General features: G+C 41.7%; 1 protein-coding gene across 2 annotated transcripts in view; it reads right to left on the reverse strand.

Moving 5' to 3' along the window:
• Nucleotides 1-15,977: 15,977 nt before the first annotated feature.
• Afg1l (AFG1 like ATPase) overlaps nt 15,978-17,951 on the reverse strand; it is a 210,852-nt gene continuing 208,878 nt past the window's right edge. For both annotated transcript variants that reach the window (XM_046430410.2, XM_046430414.2), the window contains one exon: nt 15,978-17,049. In XM_046430410.2, coding sequence (XP_046286366.1) covers nt 16,924-17,049 — 126 coding nt within the window. In that variant the 3' untranslated portion in view covers nt 15,978-16,923. The remainder of the gene's footprint in view (nt 17,050-17,951) is intronic.

Raw genomic sequence — 17,951 nt, forward strand, 5'->3', positions numbered from 1 at the left:
TAATGTGTGAAGATATAATTGACTTTTGCATGTTTATTTTGTATCTTTTGACCTTGCTGAACTTTATTAGTTTACCAACTTTTTCTTTGGAATTTGCAAGTACGAATAGTTTTATTTGTCTACTTCTTCCTTCCTAATCTATTTGCCTTTTATTTCCTTTCCTTGCTTTATTTCACCAGCTAGAACTTCCAGTACTATGTTGAATTAAAGTCATGAAAATGGACATCCTTGCTTTCTTCTGAAGTTTAAAGTAAAACTTTTAGTGTTTCCCTATTAAACATAGTGCTAACTCTACTTTTGTTTCCTTCACACGACTGGAGTGACTCTGCACCATGTACAGCCAGAGGAATGAGAAGTTGTGCTCCGTTTGTATACAATGTGTCAAAATGCATTCTACTGTGAAATTAATTAATTAATTTTTAAAAAATTATTAGGTACCAATACAAGGTACAACACAGATGAACTTTGAAAACATAATGCTTTGTGATAAAAGCCAGATACAAGAAGCTTAATTGTATGATGCTATGTACTGTATATGAAATGCTCAGAATAAACAAATCTATACAGAAAAAGAAAAAAGTTTGTTTCCCTCTAGTTCTAGTCTCTAGTTATCTTGAGAAATTTTAAAGCCTTTCCTCTTTATTTATCTTTTATAAAAAATATACTCTCCTGAGAAGTGTTTAAAATCATAAATGTATATTGAATTTTATCAAATACTGTTATGCATCAGTTGACATGATTATATAATTTTTCTTATTCAATCTATAATATTATGGATTAACTGGCTTTCAAATGTTGAATCAGTTTTGCATTCTGAAATATTCTTTTTTTGGTTATGATATATAATACATTTTAAATGTTGCTGAATTATATTTACTAATATTTTGTTAAGAACTTTTGTGCCTGTGTTCATGAATGGTTTTGATTATTTCATACTATCTCTGTCTGTTTTTAGTATCAGAATAATTCTAGCTTCATAAAATGAATTGGGAAGTGTTCTTCCATTTCTATTTCTGGAAGAGATTAGTTAGAACTGGTGTGAATTCTTTTTAAATGTTTGGTAGGATTCTCCAGGGAAATCACCTAGGCCTGGAGACTTCATTTTTTGGAAGTTTTAATTACTAATTGAAATTCCCTAATAGTTCTAGGGCTATACAAATTATCTAGTTTATATTGAATGAGTTCTAGTTTCACTTTTCAAGGAATTAGCCCGATTCATCAAAGTTGGCTCACTGACCTGTATAAAGCTGTTGGTCATACTTCCTTATTATTTTCTGTGCACAAATGTGGGAGTTTTTACAAATGACACTTAACATCATTTTTGACCACAAATCAAATCATGATGCAACTTTTCCAGATTTATTCAAAATGTTCTCTTACAGCAGAAGTTACAGTGGTTTCAAGGCTTCTTCTTTTCACATTCATTAAAAAATATCACCCATCTATTCAAGGTACCGATTTTACAAAACTCCTTAGTAACATAATAATGAACCACTTATTACAGGAAGGCTCCACAAATTTAGAACAAATAAGCCTTCTTTTTATTGGTTTTTTTTTCAAAGAAAAGTATAAAACTCATTTTTAAGATCAATAATTATTGTAGGCACTTTGCTATGAGCAATCCAAAATCTACATGTAGCATGAGTCGTGTGGCAACCTCATCCCCCACAATTTCATTTGCAAAATACTGTAAAAATTATATGATTTAAGGGTGTTATCTTTATATGAAAATTAACCATGTTGATGACATCTTATAGCACAAACTATCGTATGCAGTGATTCCTTGCTGGTGAGGAGACGAGTGAAGACACCACTGTCAGGCCTCAGCATAGTGGATGCCCCCTTTCCCTGGGGATAAAAGATGTCAGACTATGGCTGTCTGGCAATAAACAGAGAGGTGATAATGATCATCCAGATGGCGAAAACATGTAAGACAATTTTTATTTCTAATTTTTAAAATATGCAATGAAGCAAAATAGAATTACCAAATTTCTTGTGTTTTCTTCTTGCATCCCAGTGACCATCAAGTGTTGTGTTCCCTACCCCGTCAGTTTGGCAGCCACTGCCCTACATGAGTACTTTGAGTGGATTAGTCTCGTTCCCTACCACCACCACCACCATGGAATTTTAAACTTTTTCTCCCCAGTACTGGGGATTGAACCCAGCAATTCTTTACCACTGAACCATACCTAGCCCTTTTTATTTTGAGACTGAATTTCACTAAATTGCTTAGGTCCTCACTAAGTTGCTGAAGCTGGCCTCAAACTTGCAATACTCGGGCCTCAGCCTCCTGACTCACTGGGATTACAGGCATGTGCCACCAGATTTCTAAGCTTCCTGAGGGCAAAAGCTGTGCCTCGTTCTCATCACTCCCAAACAGCACAGGGGTGCAAAGGTCAGTTGCATCAGGACATTGGATTCAACCCTGTGATTGCAGGTGCCCATGCAGACCTGACTGGGGCAGGACTCAGACATGGATAAAGCCCACACCCCACTCTTGCAGCTTCCTGACACACTGGGGTGAAGGATGTGTGGATAAGAGACGATGCACAATTCAGGAGGAATGAAGAAAGAGCTGCTAGACACCATCAAAGGGCTCTGGGAGAGTGGAGCAGAGGGTCATTCTGACTAGGATTGAGAATGGCGTCCTGGAGGAGTGGTATTCTCTTTGGTGGTATAGGTCTTTGTACCATTGCAGCCAGGGGTAAAGGATCAAGAGAGGATGAGGAGGTGAACTTTTGGAGATGTCATCAAGAAAAGGGGCTCATCAGGGGAAGTATAGATAGAGGAGGAAATGCCATCAGGTCCCTCTCAAAGACAAACTAAAATAATCCGCAGGTAATCGGCTGAGATCTTACAATAACCCCACCTGCATGTTTTTTTTATTTATTTGTTTTGTTTTCTTTGTCTGTTTCTGGTGCTGGGTATTGAACCCAGGGCTTTGTGCTGATAGGTCAGTGCCCTGCTGCTGAGCTCCATCCTCTGCATCGGGTGTTTAATTCAAATGTTTACTGCAGGGGGAGCAAGTGACTAGATGCTAGCTCACAGACGCTCTTCCTATTCCTCCTGCTCTTCTAACACCATCTTGACTTTAGTCCATGTGCTTCCATGTGCCACAGGGTAGGGCTGATGTCATTCAGGGGCTGGTGAAGATGCCATCTCCTTGGAGGCCTTCCCTGACCTTCTAATCAAGGGGGGCCCAGGCCGCGTCCATCATAGCACCTTACATTTCCGTCTCAGCACTGAATTCAGCCTGTGTTTCTGTGTCTATTTCATGGTGAGCTATTAGCCATCCGCTCCCCACCCTCGCCCCTCATATGCACAAAAGGTAAGGGTCAGGGTGCTGTGATCACTGACCATAAAGACCAGGTAGTGACTTACCTGGTCCTCTTAAAATACTGTGTTAAAAGGATGGCTTGTTGAAATGGCCTCATTTTAAATGACCCCATCCACTTACAGAAAATTAGAGAGAAATTTTGAAAGTGAGAATTGCTCAGTGAAATGTGATGTATGAGGTTACCAAGCCATTTTAGTTTAATTCCTGTTTGAGTCTAATTTGCCTCATTTCTCTTATTCCAGTTTAAAAAAAAAAAAAAACTTACTGTGTTTTATGTACTTCTCAAAGCTGCCTTAAATGTGAAACAATTTTAATGTGAAAAAATGTCCACATGAAGTCCTTGTTTCCCAATCTTGGTTGGTCATCAGGTTCACTGAAGGCACCATTTGAAATACAGATTTCTAGGCCTGTCCACAGACCTCCAGTTCAGTCTGTTTAGAGACTACTAGGTTTAGAGAACAATATAATTAATTATCCTTTTTTTTTTTTTTGGAGAGGGGGTAATGGAGATTAAACCAAGGGACGCTTAACCACTGAGCTATATCCCCAATCCTTTCTTTTTGTTTTTGATTTTGAGACAGGATCTCTCTAAATTGCTTAAGGGCTTGCTAAATTGCTGAAGTTAGCTTTGAACTTGCAGTCCTCCTGCCTCAGCCTCCTGAGCCACTGGGATTACAGGCATGGGCCACCATACCTGCCCAGCCATAAACTATCCTTAACTAGTCATCCAGCAAATAATATCCACATCTACTGCTTGAAAACACATTGTTGTGAGAGAAGCTGTTAAAGAAGTAAAAGATTCTGCTTTTGATTTGTTGATTATAATGTTGACATACTTGGTCTGACCACTCATCTCAGTGGCTTGGTGGAGCCCAGAGTGGTAAGAGGTTCAGCCCTCAGCATGGAGGAGTGTTTCTGCACATCATTACAGTTGCCAATTGGCTTCACCTTTGCAGGTCCCTCTCACAGGTGAAGATCCATGCTGGTAGGAGGACTCAACTGCAAACCAAAAGGGCAGGGAGCCCTGCCAGGTGTAACCTGGAGGTGAAAGCCCAGTGACCCCAGACCAAGATCTGGGGACAGGAGTGGAGGGAGTCTCCACCACCACCATCTGCACCTCTGAGCTCATGACAGGATCCTCAGAGTGGCCTCTGCTCATCCATCCGGTGGAACCAAGCTGCCAGCCCACAGAACTGGCAGAAATGGGCTTCCCTGTGACCCAGCAGCTCTCCCAGAGCTGAGAGGGAACTTGAGATAATTGTAGTTAACAATGATGCTAATGAACACCTTCTCTGTGCCAAGTGCTGCGTGTTATGATCTCAAATCCGACAATACCCTGAAAAGTATTCCCATATTGTAGTAATAAAACAGAGATGGAGGAAGTTTAGGTCACACACCTGGACCACACAGGTAGCCATCAAGAGGCCCTCACTGCAAGAATGGTCAAACCAAGTCCCTAGGAAATGGGCTGTGCCCCATCAAAGGGGACAGACCCTGGCCTCTCTGGCCCCACTGCTGACCTTTTCTGCCCCTCATAGTGCTTGAAGATAGGAGGAATGAAGGCAGAAAACAGAAGCTCTCTAAAGGAACAAGTACAGGCTGTGAGGTTGAGGACGTGTTTGAGGGCACCCCCCTACTCCATGAGCCTGGCCCATAATGTCTAACCTGAGGCAGAGTTAATGGGGACTCAGTGGCACAAACTGGGACAAAGAGGAGCCTTGGAGGAGAAAGCTCTTCTGAAGCCAAGTGTCCAGGCAGGTCTAGAGACCACACCCAGGCTGCAGAGCCTGTTCAGCCCTGAACCAGGAGCCACATAGCCTGGGCTGGTCATGCTGGTTCCAACAGGCAGAAGGAACTGTCCGTGGCTGGCCTCAGGTTGCACTGTGGCCCTCTACCTTAGCTACCACAATGGCTCTGGGCATCAATGTCCTCTTGCCTCTCTCCTTCCCATTCCACTCCCCCAAGTAGTTCCCTCTCAGCCAGGTCATTCTTCTTTTCCTTCTCCTTAAAACATGACTAAGGATCTGGGCTTTATGGCACACACCTATAATCCTAAAGGCTTGGGAGGCTGAGGTGGGAAGATTGCAAGTTCAAGGCCAGCCTAAGCAACTCAGTGAGACTCTGCCTCTAATAATTGTAGTTAACAATAATGTTAATGAACACCTTCTCTGTGTCAAGTGCTGCATGTTATGATCTGGGGCTGGGGATGTGGCTCAGTGGTTAAGTGCCCCTGGGTTCAATCTCTGGGACCAAAAAAAAAAGAAAAAAATGAAAAGAGACTAAAAGCTACAAAGTGAGGGGTCTTGAGGTGGTTGTTTAGCTTGGCTATACATTGGGTGTCAATTTTGCCTCAAGCTTAATGTTGCTTTATCATGGTGTGAGGATTATTTTATGTTGTTAAATCTGATTATGTTAGTACCACAAAAGTATAAGCAATTATTTTTAATTCTACAGACTATGTTGCTCTAATCAACAGAAATCAACTGATACTTCTTTAGCAATTGAATTTAATATTCTGCGTGTTCCAGAATTTGGTTAAAAATATTATGTTATTAGCACAAAATGAGGAGCACATTTTGATGACAGCAGCAGTTTTTACACTATGCACCCTGAATTTGGTGTCTAAAGAGGACGTGTTAAGTCTGGGAGAACCAAATTATAACCTAATTCTCTCTGAACATTCAGAAGTATAACACTCAAGTCCTTGTACCTCTCTTTTCTGAATTTTCAGAGCATTTAGTAATTTCTCATGGTATTTCTCATACACTGCCCTGTATTTGCACTCTCTCTCTATATGCTCATTTAAACTTCTGGAGACTGGGAATGGGGCTTGCCATTCTGCATCCCCACCCCCAACACACACATGCATATACAGTGTCCCCTCCATCCTTTCTCTGCCTCTAACTTCCCTTTCTGACTGACTTGAGTGCCCTCCCTGTTCCTAGGACACCACTGGCACAAGCATCCTGCTTGGCACTTAGCACAATATAATCAGGTGTTGTCCCTAAAAGACTGTGAGTCCATCATGGCCAGGGAGTGTGTCTCATTTGCATTGATGTGCCTGGCTCTTGGCACAGAGTAGATCAGAAGTAAATGATGCATGAATGAATGGTAGTGAGATCTGTTTTTATCAAGATGTTTGCACATATTATAAAATCCAGCTACTCAGAGCACACAGTTCAGTGGTTTTTAGTATCTTCACAGAGTGATGCAGTCATCACCACAATCTAATCCCTGATTTTTTTCATTATTCTCAAAGAAACCCTGTGTGGATTAGCAATCATTTCTCGTTCCTGTTTCTACCCAGGCCCTCTTTCTTTCACCATGCATTTGACTATTCCAAATATATCATATACATGGAATCAAATAGCATGTGCCCTTTGGAGCTGGCTCTTTTCACTTAGCATAATGTTTTCAAGGTTCTCCCAGGTTGAAGCATATATCATTACTTCCACATTTAATTGTTGAATAATATTCCATTGTGTAGATACACCAAATCCGGTTCATCTACTCATCAGCTGGCAGACATTTGGTTTGTTTCTGCTTTGGGGCCAATATGAATAATGCTGCCTGTGAATCATACATATATTCATGTACATGTTTTGGGAGGCATGTATTTTTGTCTCTCTTCGGTATCTAGGAGAGGGACTGCAAGATTATATAGTAACTTCATGTTTAATATTTTGAGGAACTACCAAACCATTTTCCAGAGTGACACCATTTTACATTTTCACCAGCAAGGTATAAAGGTTCCAATTTGTCCACATCCTCATCAGCATTGCTATCTGCCTCTTGGAGTCACCGGTCCTAATAGTATAAAGTGGGATCTCATTGTGGGTTCTTTTTTAAAATATTTATTTTTTAATTGTAGTTGGACACATACCTTTATTTTATTTATTTTTATATGGTGCTGAGGATGGAACCCAGGGCCTTGCACAAGCTAGGGGAGCACTCTACTGCTGAGCCACAATCCCAGCCCCTCCTTGTGGTTTTGATTTGCATCTCCCCAAAGTGTGATATTGAGCATCTTTGTGCGTGTGTGTATTTGCCATTTGAGGGCACCCCATACTCCATGAGCCTGGCCCATAATGTCTAACCTGAGGCAGAGTTAATGGGGGCTCAGTGGCACAAACTGGGACAAAGAGGAGCATTGGAGGAGAAAGCTCTTCAGGAGCCAAGTGTCCAGGCAGGTCTAGAGACCTCACCCAGGCTGCAGATCCTGTTCAGCCCTGAACCAGGGCTGTGATCAAATTATATGTCAGAGTCTCACAGAACAAAGGTCACAGACAAGGCCAAAACAGTGCTGTTAACTGACTTACCCAAGTTTATGTGCGTAAGTCTGGATTAGCGCTGCTTGATTTTCTGCCTTACCTCTTCTTCTTTGTTGGGTGGATTTCTTCTCTGAAAAGGGCTTTCTCTGGGTGCAGACTTTATAGTTGAGCCAGTGGTCTTTATAACTTGCATCTGTTTAAAGTTTTAAACAACTGAGGGCTGAATCTCAGGCACATCATAATTTGAAGCAGCTGTCTTAGCCACCTGAGTGCCAGTAAGGAAGGGTTTAAAGTCACAGGAAGAATTTAAACTGACCCACCCACCTCATATTTTCACTGGGACCCAGAACATAGAAACAATGTGAGGAGATATTAAAGTCGCCAGGTGCAGTGGGGGCTGTTGGGGGCAGTCACGGCATATGTGGGTTGTGGTTTAGGGGATATGGGATGTACTGATGTTGCTAAGCCCTCCCAGGGACAATCATAGTGTCTGGAGATAAAGCTGAAGATAGAACCATTCTTAGGGAAGAGTCATATTCTGGAAAAAGACTCAGAAATGGAAAGGGGCAGCCTGAGGGTTGGCTGGCTTATCATCAAGATAGCTCGATGATGCTTCAATAACAAACAACACTGAAAACCTCCGGGGAATACCAGAATGTAATTTCATCTCTTGCGCCTCATTTTCATGTGGTGGCTCAGCATTCCAGGCTATTTTATCTTGGGTGTCTCTGCCTCAACCTATTTCCAGATTTTCCATGCAAAAAAGATCTAGATTATGCTCTCAAACCAGCTTCACCTTGGAAGTGACACACGTCACACCATCTGCTCACAACCAGTTGATTAGAACTGGTCTAATGGCCTTTCCAGAAGTGCAGTGCTTCTGGGTCCTGGAGGACTGGAGAATTGGGTATTGGCAAGTTCTAGCCATGTCTGGCACAGCTAGAAAAGAGGCTTCTTTTGGGACCTTGTCCTTCCCATGGAAGTACCTGGAGGTATCTTTGTGTCTCTCAGAGTATGTCCTTATGGCATGGGACACAGGAGGTTTCTGGAATATGGAGGTGGAGATGTATGTTGAATATGATAAAATTTAAATTGTATTAGCTAGGTCCTCTAGAGGCCAAGTATTTTCTGAGTTTATTATCATTAGTAAACATTAATGAAGTCTCTGTCTTAGATGAGATTTGACATAGCTCAACAAGTATGGCTCATTCTTGCCCAACATAGACTATAGAGAAGGTGATATTAGGGTCAGAGGAGGGCCACATGCTCCAGATAAGGTTGGCCAATCTTAAGAGATTCTAGTTTTAATTTTGATTCAGATTGGTGGCCTTTTCTTACAATGTCACCAACGTGTACATTCTCCTGTTACAATAACCACTTTTAAAAAGCTTCAACATCATTGTATCTTGTAGAGTGTATGGCAGGGTGCCTCACTATATGCAGCACTTAACAATGTTTATTCAATGAAGAATGAACCAAAGGAATGAGAACTGTCATTTTCTGCTGCATTCCAAAGGCCATCTTGTCTTAGGAGAGTCTCAGGATTCTTATCCTCAGCCCGGGGAGGGTAAGGAGGACTGGGAGACTCTGGGGCTGATCCAATTACTGTGGAAACACTTCAGACAGGCCTGGAGCGCTGGGATCATGTTTGCTTCAGATTTTGTTCAGATTGTCAGATTTGCTGCTCATTCCAACAACTAACCATCTACCATGTCCTGCCCTGCACTGATCCTTCCCTTGAACCATTTCTCAATCATGCAGCAACATGATTGTAATGCCTATCCCTCTTTTCCCATCATGGAGCCTTATTAACCCACAGAGTACTGCAGTCACATGAGTTCCTGGGAGAGTGTCATTACAAGAAGAGATTGTGGGCACAGAGGACTGGGTTGAGATCAGTACCATTTCAGACATTCGGAGTTTAAGAAACAAGCCAGGTGACAGGGAGTGCAGAACTGGAGTCTGGGGGAGTGAGGGATGGGAATGCACATTTGGGAATAACTGGCATCGGGTAGCACTTATAGTTATGGAAATCAAGAAAAAGATGTGAAAAAGATGCTGTGTGTGAGAGTACTTTGTCTAATATAGGGTGTAGTCTTTATAATTGCCATTCTTAAATGGGTCCAAGAAAGAATTTTGGGGGTGAGGAAAGCAAAAGAGGCCAGAGGCATTCAGAGAAGGGGGAGGCAATATGCAGGAAGAGAACCTAGACAAGAGTCACAAGGGTGGGGGACAAAGTGCCACATGCCCAGAGCTGGGGACTACATGGAGGCCTCCACAGTCAGCCTGGCTACCTTCTTCTATATTCAAACATTCCCCTGGCTTAGCCCCACCCTTCCTGCTTAGCATTCTCTCCCCATCTCAGTTGCTTCTACCAGTGCTTCCCACTGGGCTCCCGTGTGCTGGACAGCCAGGACCGCCACTGGCTCCTTCAGCACTCATGCTGTCCCCTCAGCTGGGGCTCCACCGTCTCTAGCAGGACCCACATGTCCTCTCATCATTTTGCTTCAAATGCTTGTTCCAAGTATTTTTCTCTCATTTGTCTTTTTAGCAACCTCTGGTGCACCAAACCGTGTTGATGGCACTCTCAGTTTGTGACATATTTGTTCCCTGCAACAGCTCTCTGTTGTTTCTTTCTTCTGTCATCTACCATGTCCCATCTCATTCCTTTTCTGCTGTCAGCTTTGGCTCTAGTGTATTTATGTTGCTTCCCTCTGATCTAGCTCCCATAAATATATGTAGATTTTTGTGTACCCAAGAAAAACACTTAGTTTTAAGCGCGGGTTTCTCAATTTATATTAAGTGGGATTGGCTCATTCTCCCCCAACAGGGTTTTGAGCTTTGTCCATGCTGCCATATGAGATCCAGCTGACCACTCAGACTTCTGCAGGCCAAGTCTACCTCCCTAGCCAGTACCCTAGGGAAGGACTCAGGTGAGCTCAGGTTCATGCACTTCTCTAAGCTTGGTTTTTTCATCAAACAAAAGACTGGTAGTAATATACCTCCTTTTCCAGAATTATTATGAAGAGTAAGTACTTCAAAATTTTGCCAATCACTTGGCCAGCAAGAATAGTGTCCTGAAGGGCTCTTGTGCATGCCTCTCCACACCCATCTTTCCTCTCCCAGCCTTCAAGGACCACAGTGACTCCATAAACCAGGGCTGTTATTACTGCTACTGCAGGATAAGGAATGGAGCATGGGTTGTGGGTCTAGAAGATGCTGGTTTCCCAGCTGTGCTACCCTGGGCAACCACTTACCTGAAGCCACACTTCTTCACAGGCAGTAGGGATGAGCACGCTTCCCTCCCTCAGAGAATTGCTGAATGAGTGACAGGGAAGGAGCAAGTGCTCTGTAACCTAAGAGGTGTCACTGAGTTTACTACTCTGTTGATGAGGGTGGAAAGAAAAGTAGAGATTCTAAGCCGCTAAGGAGAGGAATGGGCACTGGGAGGTACCCAGGAGGGCCTTGAAATGGTCTACGTGCCCATGACCTGGGTGCCAGTGTTGTAGGGACACACGAGGCAAGGCACCGAAGATAGCAGGAAACAGTTTTATTTGGCTGCAGCCAGGTCAAAGGGCACAGCTTTTGCTGTAATCAATCAATCTGCTGACTGATTCTGTATTAAGCAATCCTGAAAGTGAAATTGAATTTTATGACTTTTCCCAAGGTAGTTTCAGAATTTTATACCCAGCATATAAGGGGAGGGGCTCAGAAATTCACAATCTGTAGAAGTTCACATAAAAGCAGTTTTTTTCTTTCCCTTTTCTGGGCATGTTAACCCTTCAAGGACAACACCTGAGGAGGGGAGAGCTTCTTCTCCCCTTTCTTTCCTCCCCCTGCCAGCTGTTACCATGGAGCCCAATTGGTAATTTCTCTTATCTCAGAAATGTAGACATCTCTGTGAAGCCCCAGCTCAAGGCCAGAGACCTTGCTTACACATTTCTACAAACTAATATACTGGATACATGTTTGTGAAAAACTAGTAAAGGGGTGTCCAGCACCTGGAGTGCTGGTGGTATCTTCCCGGCCAGTGGCCAAGTAAACAGGGCAACTCGAAAATAGGAAGTTTATCTACACTGAACTCCTTTGAAGAGACTCTTGCTGATAGTCCTAAAATCAGCCAGGGGATGATTTCTGGAGAAGCCCAGTTCAGAACTTTTCTGTGGAGAAAGGGGGTGCCACTACACCAGGACCCCTAAGCCTCACAGCAACAGCCTGTGCTACCTTGAAAATGCTCCAGTCCATGAGTGAGTGGCCCCAAGCCTGGAGGCCCAGCAGTGGGCCTTGACCTCTGCACTTGCTGGCTATGCAGTCACAGGCAAAGCTCCTCTGTAAAAAACTGCTGTACATTAAAATCCCATGGGAGCCTTAAAGAGTACAGATCTGGGCCCCACCTCTGTCCAAGGGTACTGACCCTGGAGGTGGGACCTCAGTCGCAGATGTGCAGCATTGCTATGCAACCCTCTGCGATTCTGGCTTTTTCCTACCAGTTCATTCCACTGCCCACAAGATGGTGCCCTCTTTCTGAGAAATCTTCCATATTCACCAACAGAGCAACAATCCATTTTCTGTATAAAGCAATCCTGAAAAAATGAAATTGAATTTTATGACTTTTCCCAACATCTCATTAAGCCAGAATCCTGTGCCCTCAGCAGTTGCTATTTACTGAGTCTCTTTTCCCTTCTGCTACAAACCACGGGGTTGGGATGTGTCTTCAAAGGGTGATAATGCAAAGGAGAGGGTAGGCATTGAGTGGTGACTTACAATCACAATCACTAGTATCAATAACACCTAATATTCATTTAATCCTTTGTCATCTGCAAAATGCTTCTCACCAACTATCCTCAGAATGATCCTATAAAATGGTCATTATTATACACATTTATGAGATGAGAAAACTGAAGCTCTGAGCTCTCTGGTTCAAGGTCCAGGTAATAATTGGCAGAACTAAATGTTACCATCCCAGACCTCGAGCTCTTTCCACTGCATCACAGAGGCGATAGCAACTGCTGGGGACTCAGAAAGTACAGCCCTGAGAGAAAACTTCTCAGGACATCCTCTGGAAGCAAGTCAGACAGATGTCATTCTGGAGCTTCAAGCCATCAGACCAAAGATGAGTAGTCAGAAGTATTTGACTGGACCACGTGGCCAACTGAGGTAACAGCTGTGAGGTTTCTAGGGAGATGCTGGACAAGTCAGCAGACACTCAACAGGAGGACAGATTTTATTATTTTTTATTTTGGGTTCCAGGAAAAATGAACTGCTATATTCCAATGAGAACAACTAATCTTAATTCTGTCTTAATAAAAAGTTATAAATTTGTTTCCAAAGAAAATTCTTTCTTTACCAGCAAGTGATGTCTTATATCAATGGATCTAACAAAGATAATTTACAAGATCACTTACAGACTTGCTGCCAGACTGATTTCCCTAATTGATCAGAAACTCAAGTGTCAGAGATGCCAGAGCCATCCCTCAGGGCATTTTATCTCAGATGAAGGGGCTGCATCAGTAGGTTCAAGCTGCGTGGACAAAGAAAGCTGCTTTCAGGACAGAAGCAATGAGATGGAAAATTTAATAAATTAGCATTTTGATAATTTTACTGATTTCTAATGTGTATCTTAGCAATTCAGTTTTCTGTGCATTAGCTTCCTGATTTATAAAATGATGACAATGATACCTATTTTTTTAGGGATCAAAAGAGTCTCCTTATTAAGTATTTAGAACTATGCCTAAGACACAGTAAGCATGATGTGTTTCTTAAGTAATGGATATGAGCACATCCACTTTTTTACAAGTGCAATTTTAATATTTTCGAAATTCCAACTAATTTTGAACTTCTGTTATTTGCATACTTGTACGTAAAGAAAATATACTTCAAGAACATTAAAGTATTGCCTCAGGATTAAAATTTGAAATCCCACTGAAGATGCACATTTGATTAAAACAGTCTTTTTGGCTTCAGAAATCAGTTAACAATTCTTTAAGTCCACCATGTTATTTGTCTTGTGATTACTGTTAACAAATAAACCCATGCACTGCCTAAAGAAAAACAAGAGTAATATGCTAGGCAAGCACGCTACCGCTGAGCCACAACCCCAGCCCTCCTTTATTCCTTCTTGACCCCCTGTTAAGTCTGGAAACTAGGGATCATTTTGGACGGCCCCCACAGCACTTTCCCCTGACTCTGGTGACTTCCTCAGCCTGGGTTTCTAGGTGAGTTGGGAGCCTTCTTTCACAGCAGTCTCAACTGAAGCTCCCTCTTTGAAAATACTTGCAAAACAATCCAAATAAGAGCGTGTGCTCTGAGGGGATATATGCAAACCCAGGGACAAAGACTGGACTGCTGAGGACAGCGAAGGGGCAGGACTCAGAAGAAAGGCACATGAATTGAAATGGAGTTTTCCAATCAAGTGGCTGTTTTTCATTTTTCATTTTGGTCTTACAGTTTAAGCATTTCTACTTAGAAAATCCAAAATCTGAAACGCTCCAAAACCTAACACCTTTTGAGTGTCAGGACACAAGGAATATTCCATCCCCAACATATGATGGGTCACATAGGCACACTAGAAATATTGTATAAAATTGCATTCAGTCTATGTATATGAGATTTATATGAAACATAAGTGGATTTTGTGTTTATATTAGTATCCAATCTTTCTTTTTTTTTTGGTGGGGGGTATTGGGAATTGAACTCAGGGGTATTCTACCACTGAGCCACATCCCAGCCCTTTTGTATATTTTATTGAGAGACAGGACCTTGCTAAATTGCTGAAGCTGGCTTTGAACTTTTGATCCTCCTGCCTCAGCTTCCTGAGCTTCTGGGATTATAGGCATGCACCACCATGCCCAGTTAGACTTTTATTTTTCTTTCTTGCATGCTGTTTTATGAAATAGACTTTGTGGACAGGAGATGAGAATGAAGATGTACCATTTCCAGCCACCGAATCCCTTCTTATTCCCTCTTGATACCTAGTTCAAACCCAGTCAAATCCTTCCCAGGCCCTATCCCCACGCCACATATGCCCTACTTCTAGCTCAGAAAGATTCTGACAGGCCCAGGCTGGGGGAGGGAGAAAGAGGACGACAGAAGTGGGTACAGGCTCCATTTGTGGTGGTAGAACGTGCACTAAAATTTTACCCTGTGGAAATGCTATTTTAAAAGATGTTTAAAGTTTTTTAGTACCAGAACTACAAGGTAGCTACACTGGGAATTATAGAGGCTTCTGTGCATCAAACCAGGTCCTAACTAATATTCATCATTGTTTCTATGAAAAATGAAATTTTATTCCAGATGCCTGACCTTTGATGAATGAACTTTTCTGACAGTATGGGAGTGGGACACTGGTCTACATGTACCCACACATTCAAGTACCGTTTCTTTTTCTGTTAATCACATTGTACATTTCTCTGTCTCTCCATAAATACCATTTTTTTTATTAAGGAACAGAATAGTATCAAAAGAAAATGTGAAAAGCAAAAAGTTAAGATTTAGGGCTGGGATGTGGTTCAGTGGTAAGCACTTGCTTACCAGACTCAAGGCCCTGGATTTAGTCCCCAGTACTACAGAAAACAGAAACCAAAAGAAACTAAGATTTAAAGAATAAAGTTAAACATTTCATATTTATTGAGTTCAAAGCAATGGTTCTGATATAAATGCATCTTCACTGAGTTACAAAAATGAGTCAATACTAAACATGATCTCTTTTTCATAGCGAGAGTAGGAGGCAGTGTGAGATAAACACAGCACAAGTTTTGTAACTGTCAACTGTGACTCTCAAAAGACAAGCAACTTCACTTTTCTAAGCCTTAGTTTCTTGATCTGTAATCAGAGATGGTTATATTCACTTCCTAGGACCACTTCTTTAATTGACAAAATATAAATATCTTGCATTAAATCTAGCACATAGTGGTTATTTCTCATCCTCTCTCCTTGTATCTAATCTCTTTGGAATTCCCTGTTTTACTTCAATAAAAGTATTTTTAACCCTCATTTAGCTTTCAGAAGCCCTTATTTAAACTTTTCCCTAGGACTGGGTATCCATCCATCTATCTGCTTGATTTACATTATCAGTTAATGTCCAAAACAGACTAATGTGGATGAATTCTTAAATACTAGGTAGGTTCAAACAGCCTACTTATTTTGATAATTGTAATCATTGTTTGAACTGATTCACCTAAACATAGCCCCCCCCCCCCCCAAACAATCCTTGGTTTTCACAAGACTGTGGATTTTATTTTCTCCAATCCCCCCACCCCCACCCCCTGGCTCTGGATTTAAGATTCTTTGAAGAGTCTCAACCAGGATCACTTTTCTGAAAATAGTTAGCAAAGTCAGGTTTACTTAAATGAATTAAGAAATGAGCTCAATGAAGGAAAAATCCGATTTTATTTAAAAGAGAACTGTCGGGTGTTCTTTCCTATTTACTATTAGGTCCAACTCTGCAGAATCAGCAGCAAGCGTGGGGAGTGGCATTCTGCAAAGAAAGCCGGTGTGGATGGACAGTGGAAGAAGGCATTGTTGACAATGATGAGCATTGTTGGGATGTCTGTGACTCTGTCTCCTTCCAACACTCTCGCTGATACTTTCTTGGTACCTGCCCTCCCACTGCCTGCAGAGGGTGAGGGCAGGGATCTGACTTGCTCCTGACTTGATGCTGTCATACTCCCCTTTGTACAGGCAACTCTGTGTCACCATGAGACAAGGCCCTGCCTGCCAACCTTAACCCCAGGTTAAAGTCACACTTGTTCTGACATTAAGGAAACCTGAAGGCCTAGAGGGTTGATAATAATTCAAAGACAAAAACCTATGAAGAATCACACACATAGCCTATATTCTAAAACGTTATTCCCTTCAGTTTATAATAAGATCAGAAGGATTTGTTTTGAATTGAAATGGTTTATTTTTTGCTTTACCCTCTTATAAAAGATGTTTTCATAAGGTGAGATCACCATGCCACAAAAGCTTGGTGCTATCCAGACAATTTGTATTTACTGTATATTTATGCATTCAAGGTTCATTCAAGTAGTTCAATGTGAAGCTAAAATGTCTACTTTTACAGTAATCTTCAGGAGTGATGATTTTAATTTTGTGGTGCAGAAATAAGGCCACATAAATAGGCAAAAAGTACATCTATGAAAATGGTAAGTCTTTAACTTACTAATCCACTAAATCTTTGACAGTAATTTTAGATTAAAATGGTCCAGAGGACAAAGTGCATAATTAATGATGAGAAAATGATTCCTTCAAGTCTCACAATACAGAGTTCTCTCTGCATTAACCATTTGTCTCGTTTTATTCATGTGAAAGTGACAGTTACTTCTTGCTTCTGTCCCCTTCATTCCAGTACTGTTCAGTCTGCATTTCTGTGAGTCGGGAAATTGTGCGCTGAAATGCAAAGATTTCCTCTTCTCCAGTAAACATAGAGAGTCCTGCCGAGTCCTGGTCATAAAAAAAAACACACACACACACAAAGAAAATCCCAGCACTAATTAAAATCACCCCAAGTGAAATTTATAGGACTAAGTACAGGTTTTAAAAAACTTTAGGTAAACCTATTTAGATTAAAAATTTTTAATATATTTTTTTCATATATGATCTTTCAAATTAGACTAGAGAGTCAACTATAGTCAAACCTATAAGCAATAAACAGAACAAATTACCAGGGAAAAAACTTAAAACAAAAAACATTACAAGAATAATTAAAGCTTAAATAATACTAGAAAATCCAAATATGAAAGATTTTGTTTAGAATGAGAGTTCTCTGCAAACCTCTAGGGACATTCCAGATAGAAAAGGAATTCTTTTTCCAAAAGTGCACATCAGAAATAAGTAATGGCATGAATAGTATTCTGCTAAGTTAGGAACAGGCTGAGATGTGCTTCTGAAGCTTCACAGGCAGGGCCTACTGCCTAAGGGGGCTCCTTGAGGACAAACCACAAATAGCTTTTTCCAAACAGGGTGAGCAGATATCCACTCTGCTGCTGGCATGTCTATGACTCTGCCTCCTCTGGACACTTTTGTTGGGTTCTGGGTCCTGGAGAATGTGCCTGGGATCTGACTTTGCAAAAACCAGAGCTGCTTCTGGTCCTCAGCTGCTGCGATACGTGGTCCCCTCATTGAGGGTTAAGTTGGGAACACTGTCTCTGTGAGGCCCTTTAATAGCCTGGAACCAGTGATACCAATGTGGGCTCATGGCCATTAAGTGGCTTTGAATTTTCCTTTCTTTCATTAGGGTTTGCTATTATGCTCTTTCAGAGAAAAATTCTGGACCATCTTCTCTCTGATCCACTGTGAACCTTCGTGACCCAGAGGTCACATTTCCCTAATTTCTTCATATATTA

This window comes from Marmota monax, unplaced genomic scaffold, assembly GCF_021218885.2.
Source record: "Marmota monax isolate L192 unplaced genomic scaffold, Marmota_monax_Labrador192_F-V1.1 WCK01_AAM20220418_F8-fsc00013, whole genome shotgun sequence".
Taxonomy (NCBI): domain Eukaryota; kingdom Metazoa; phylum Chordata; class Mammalia; order Rodentia; family Sciuridae; genus Marmota; species Marmota monax.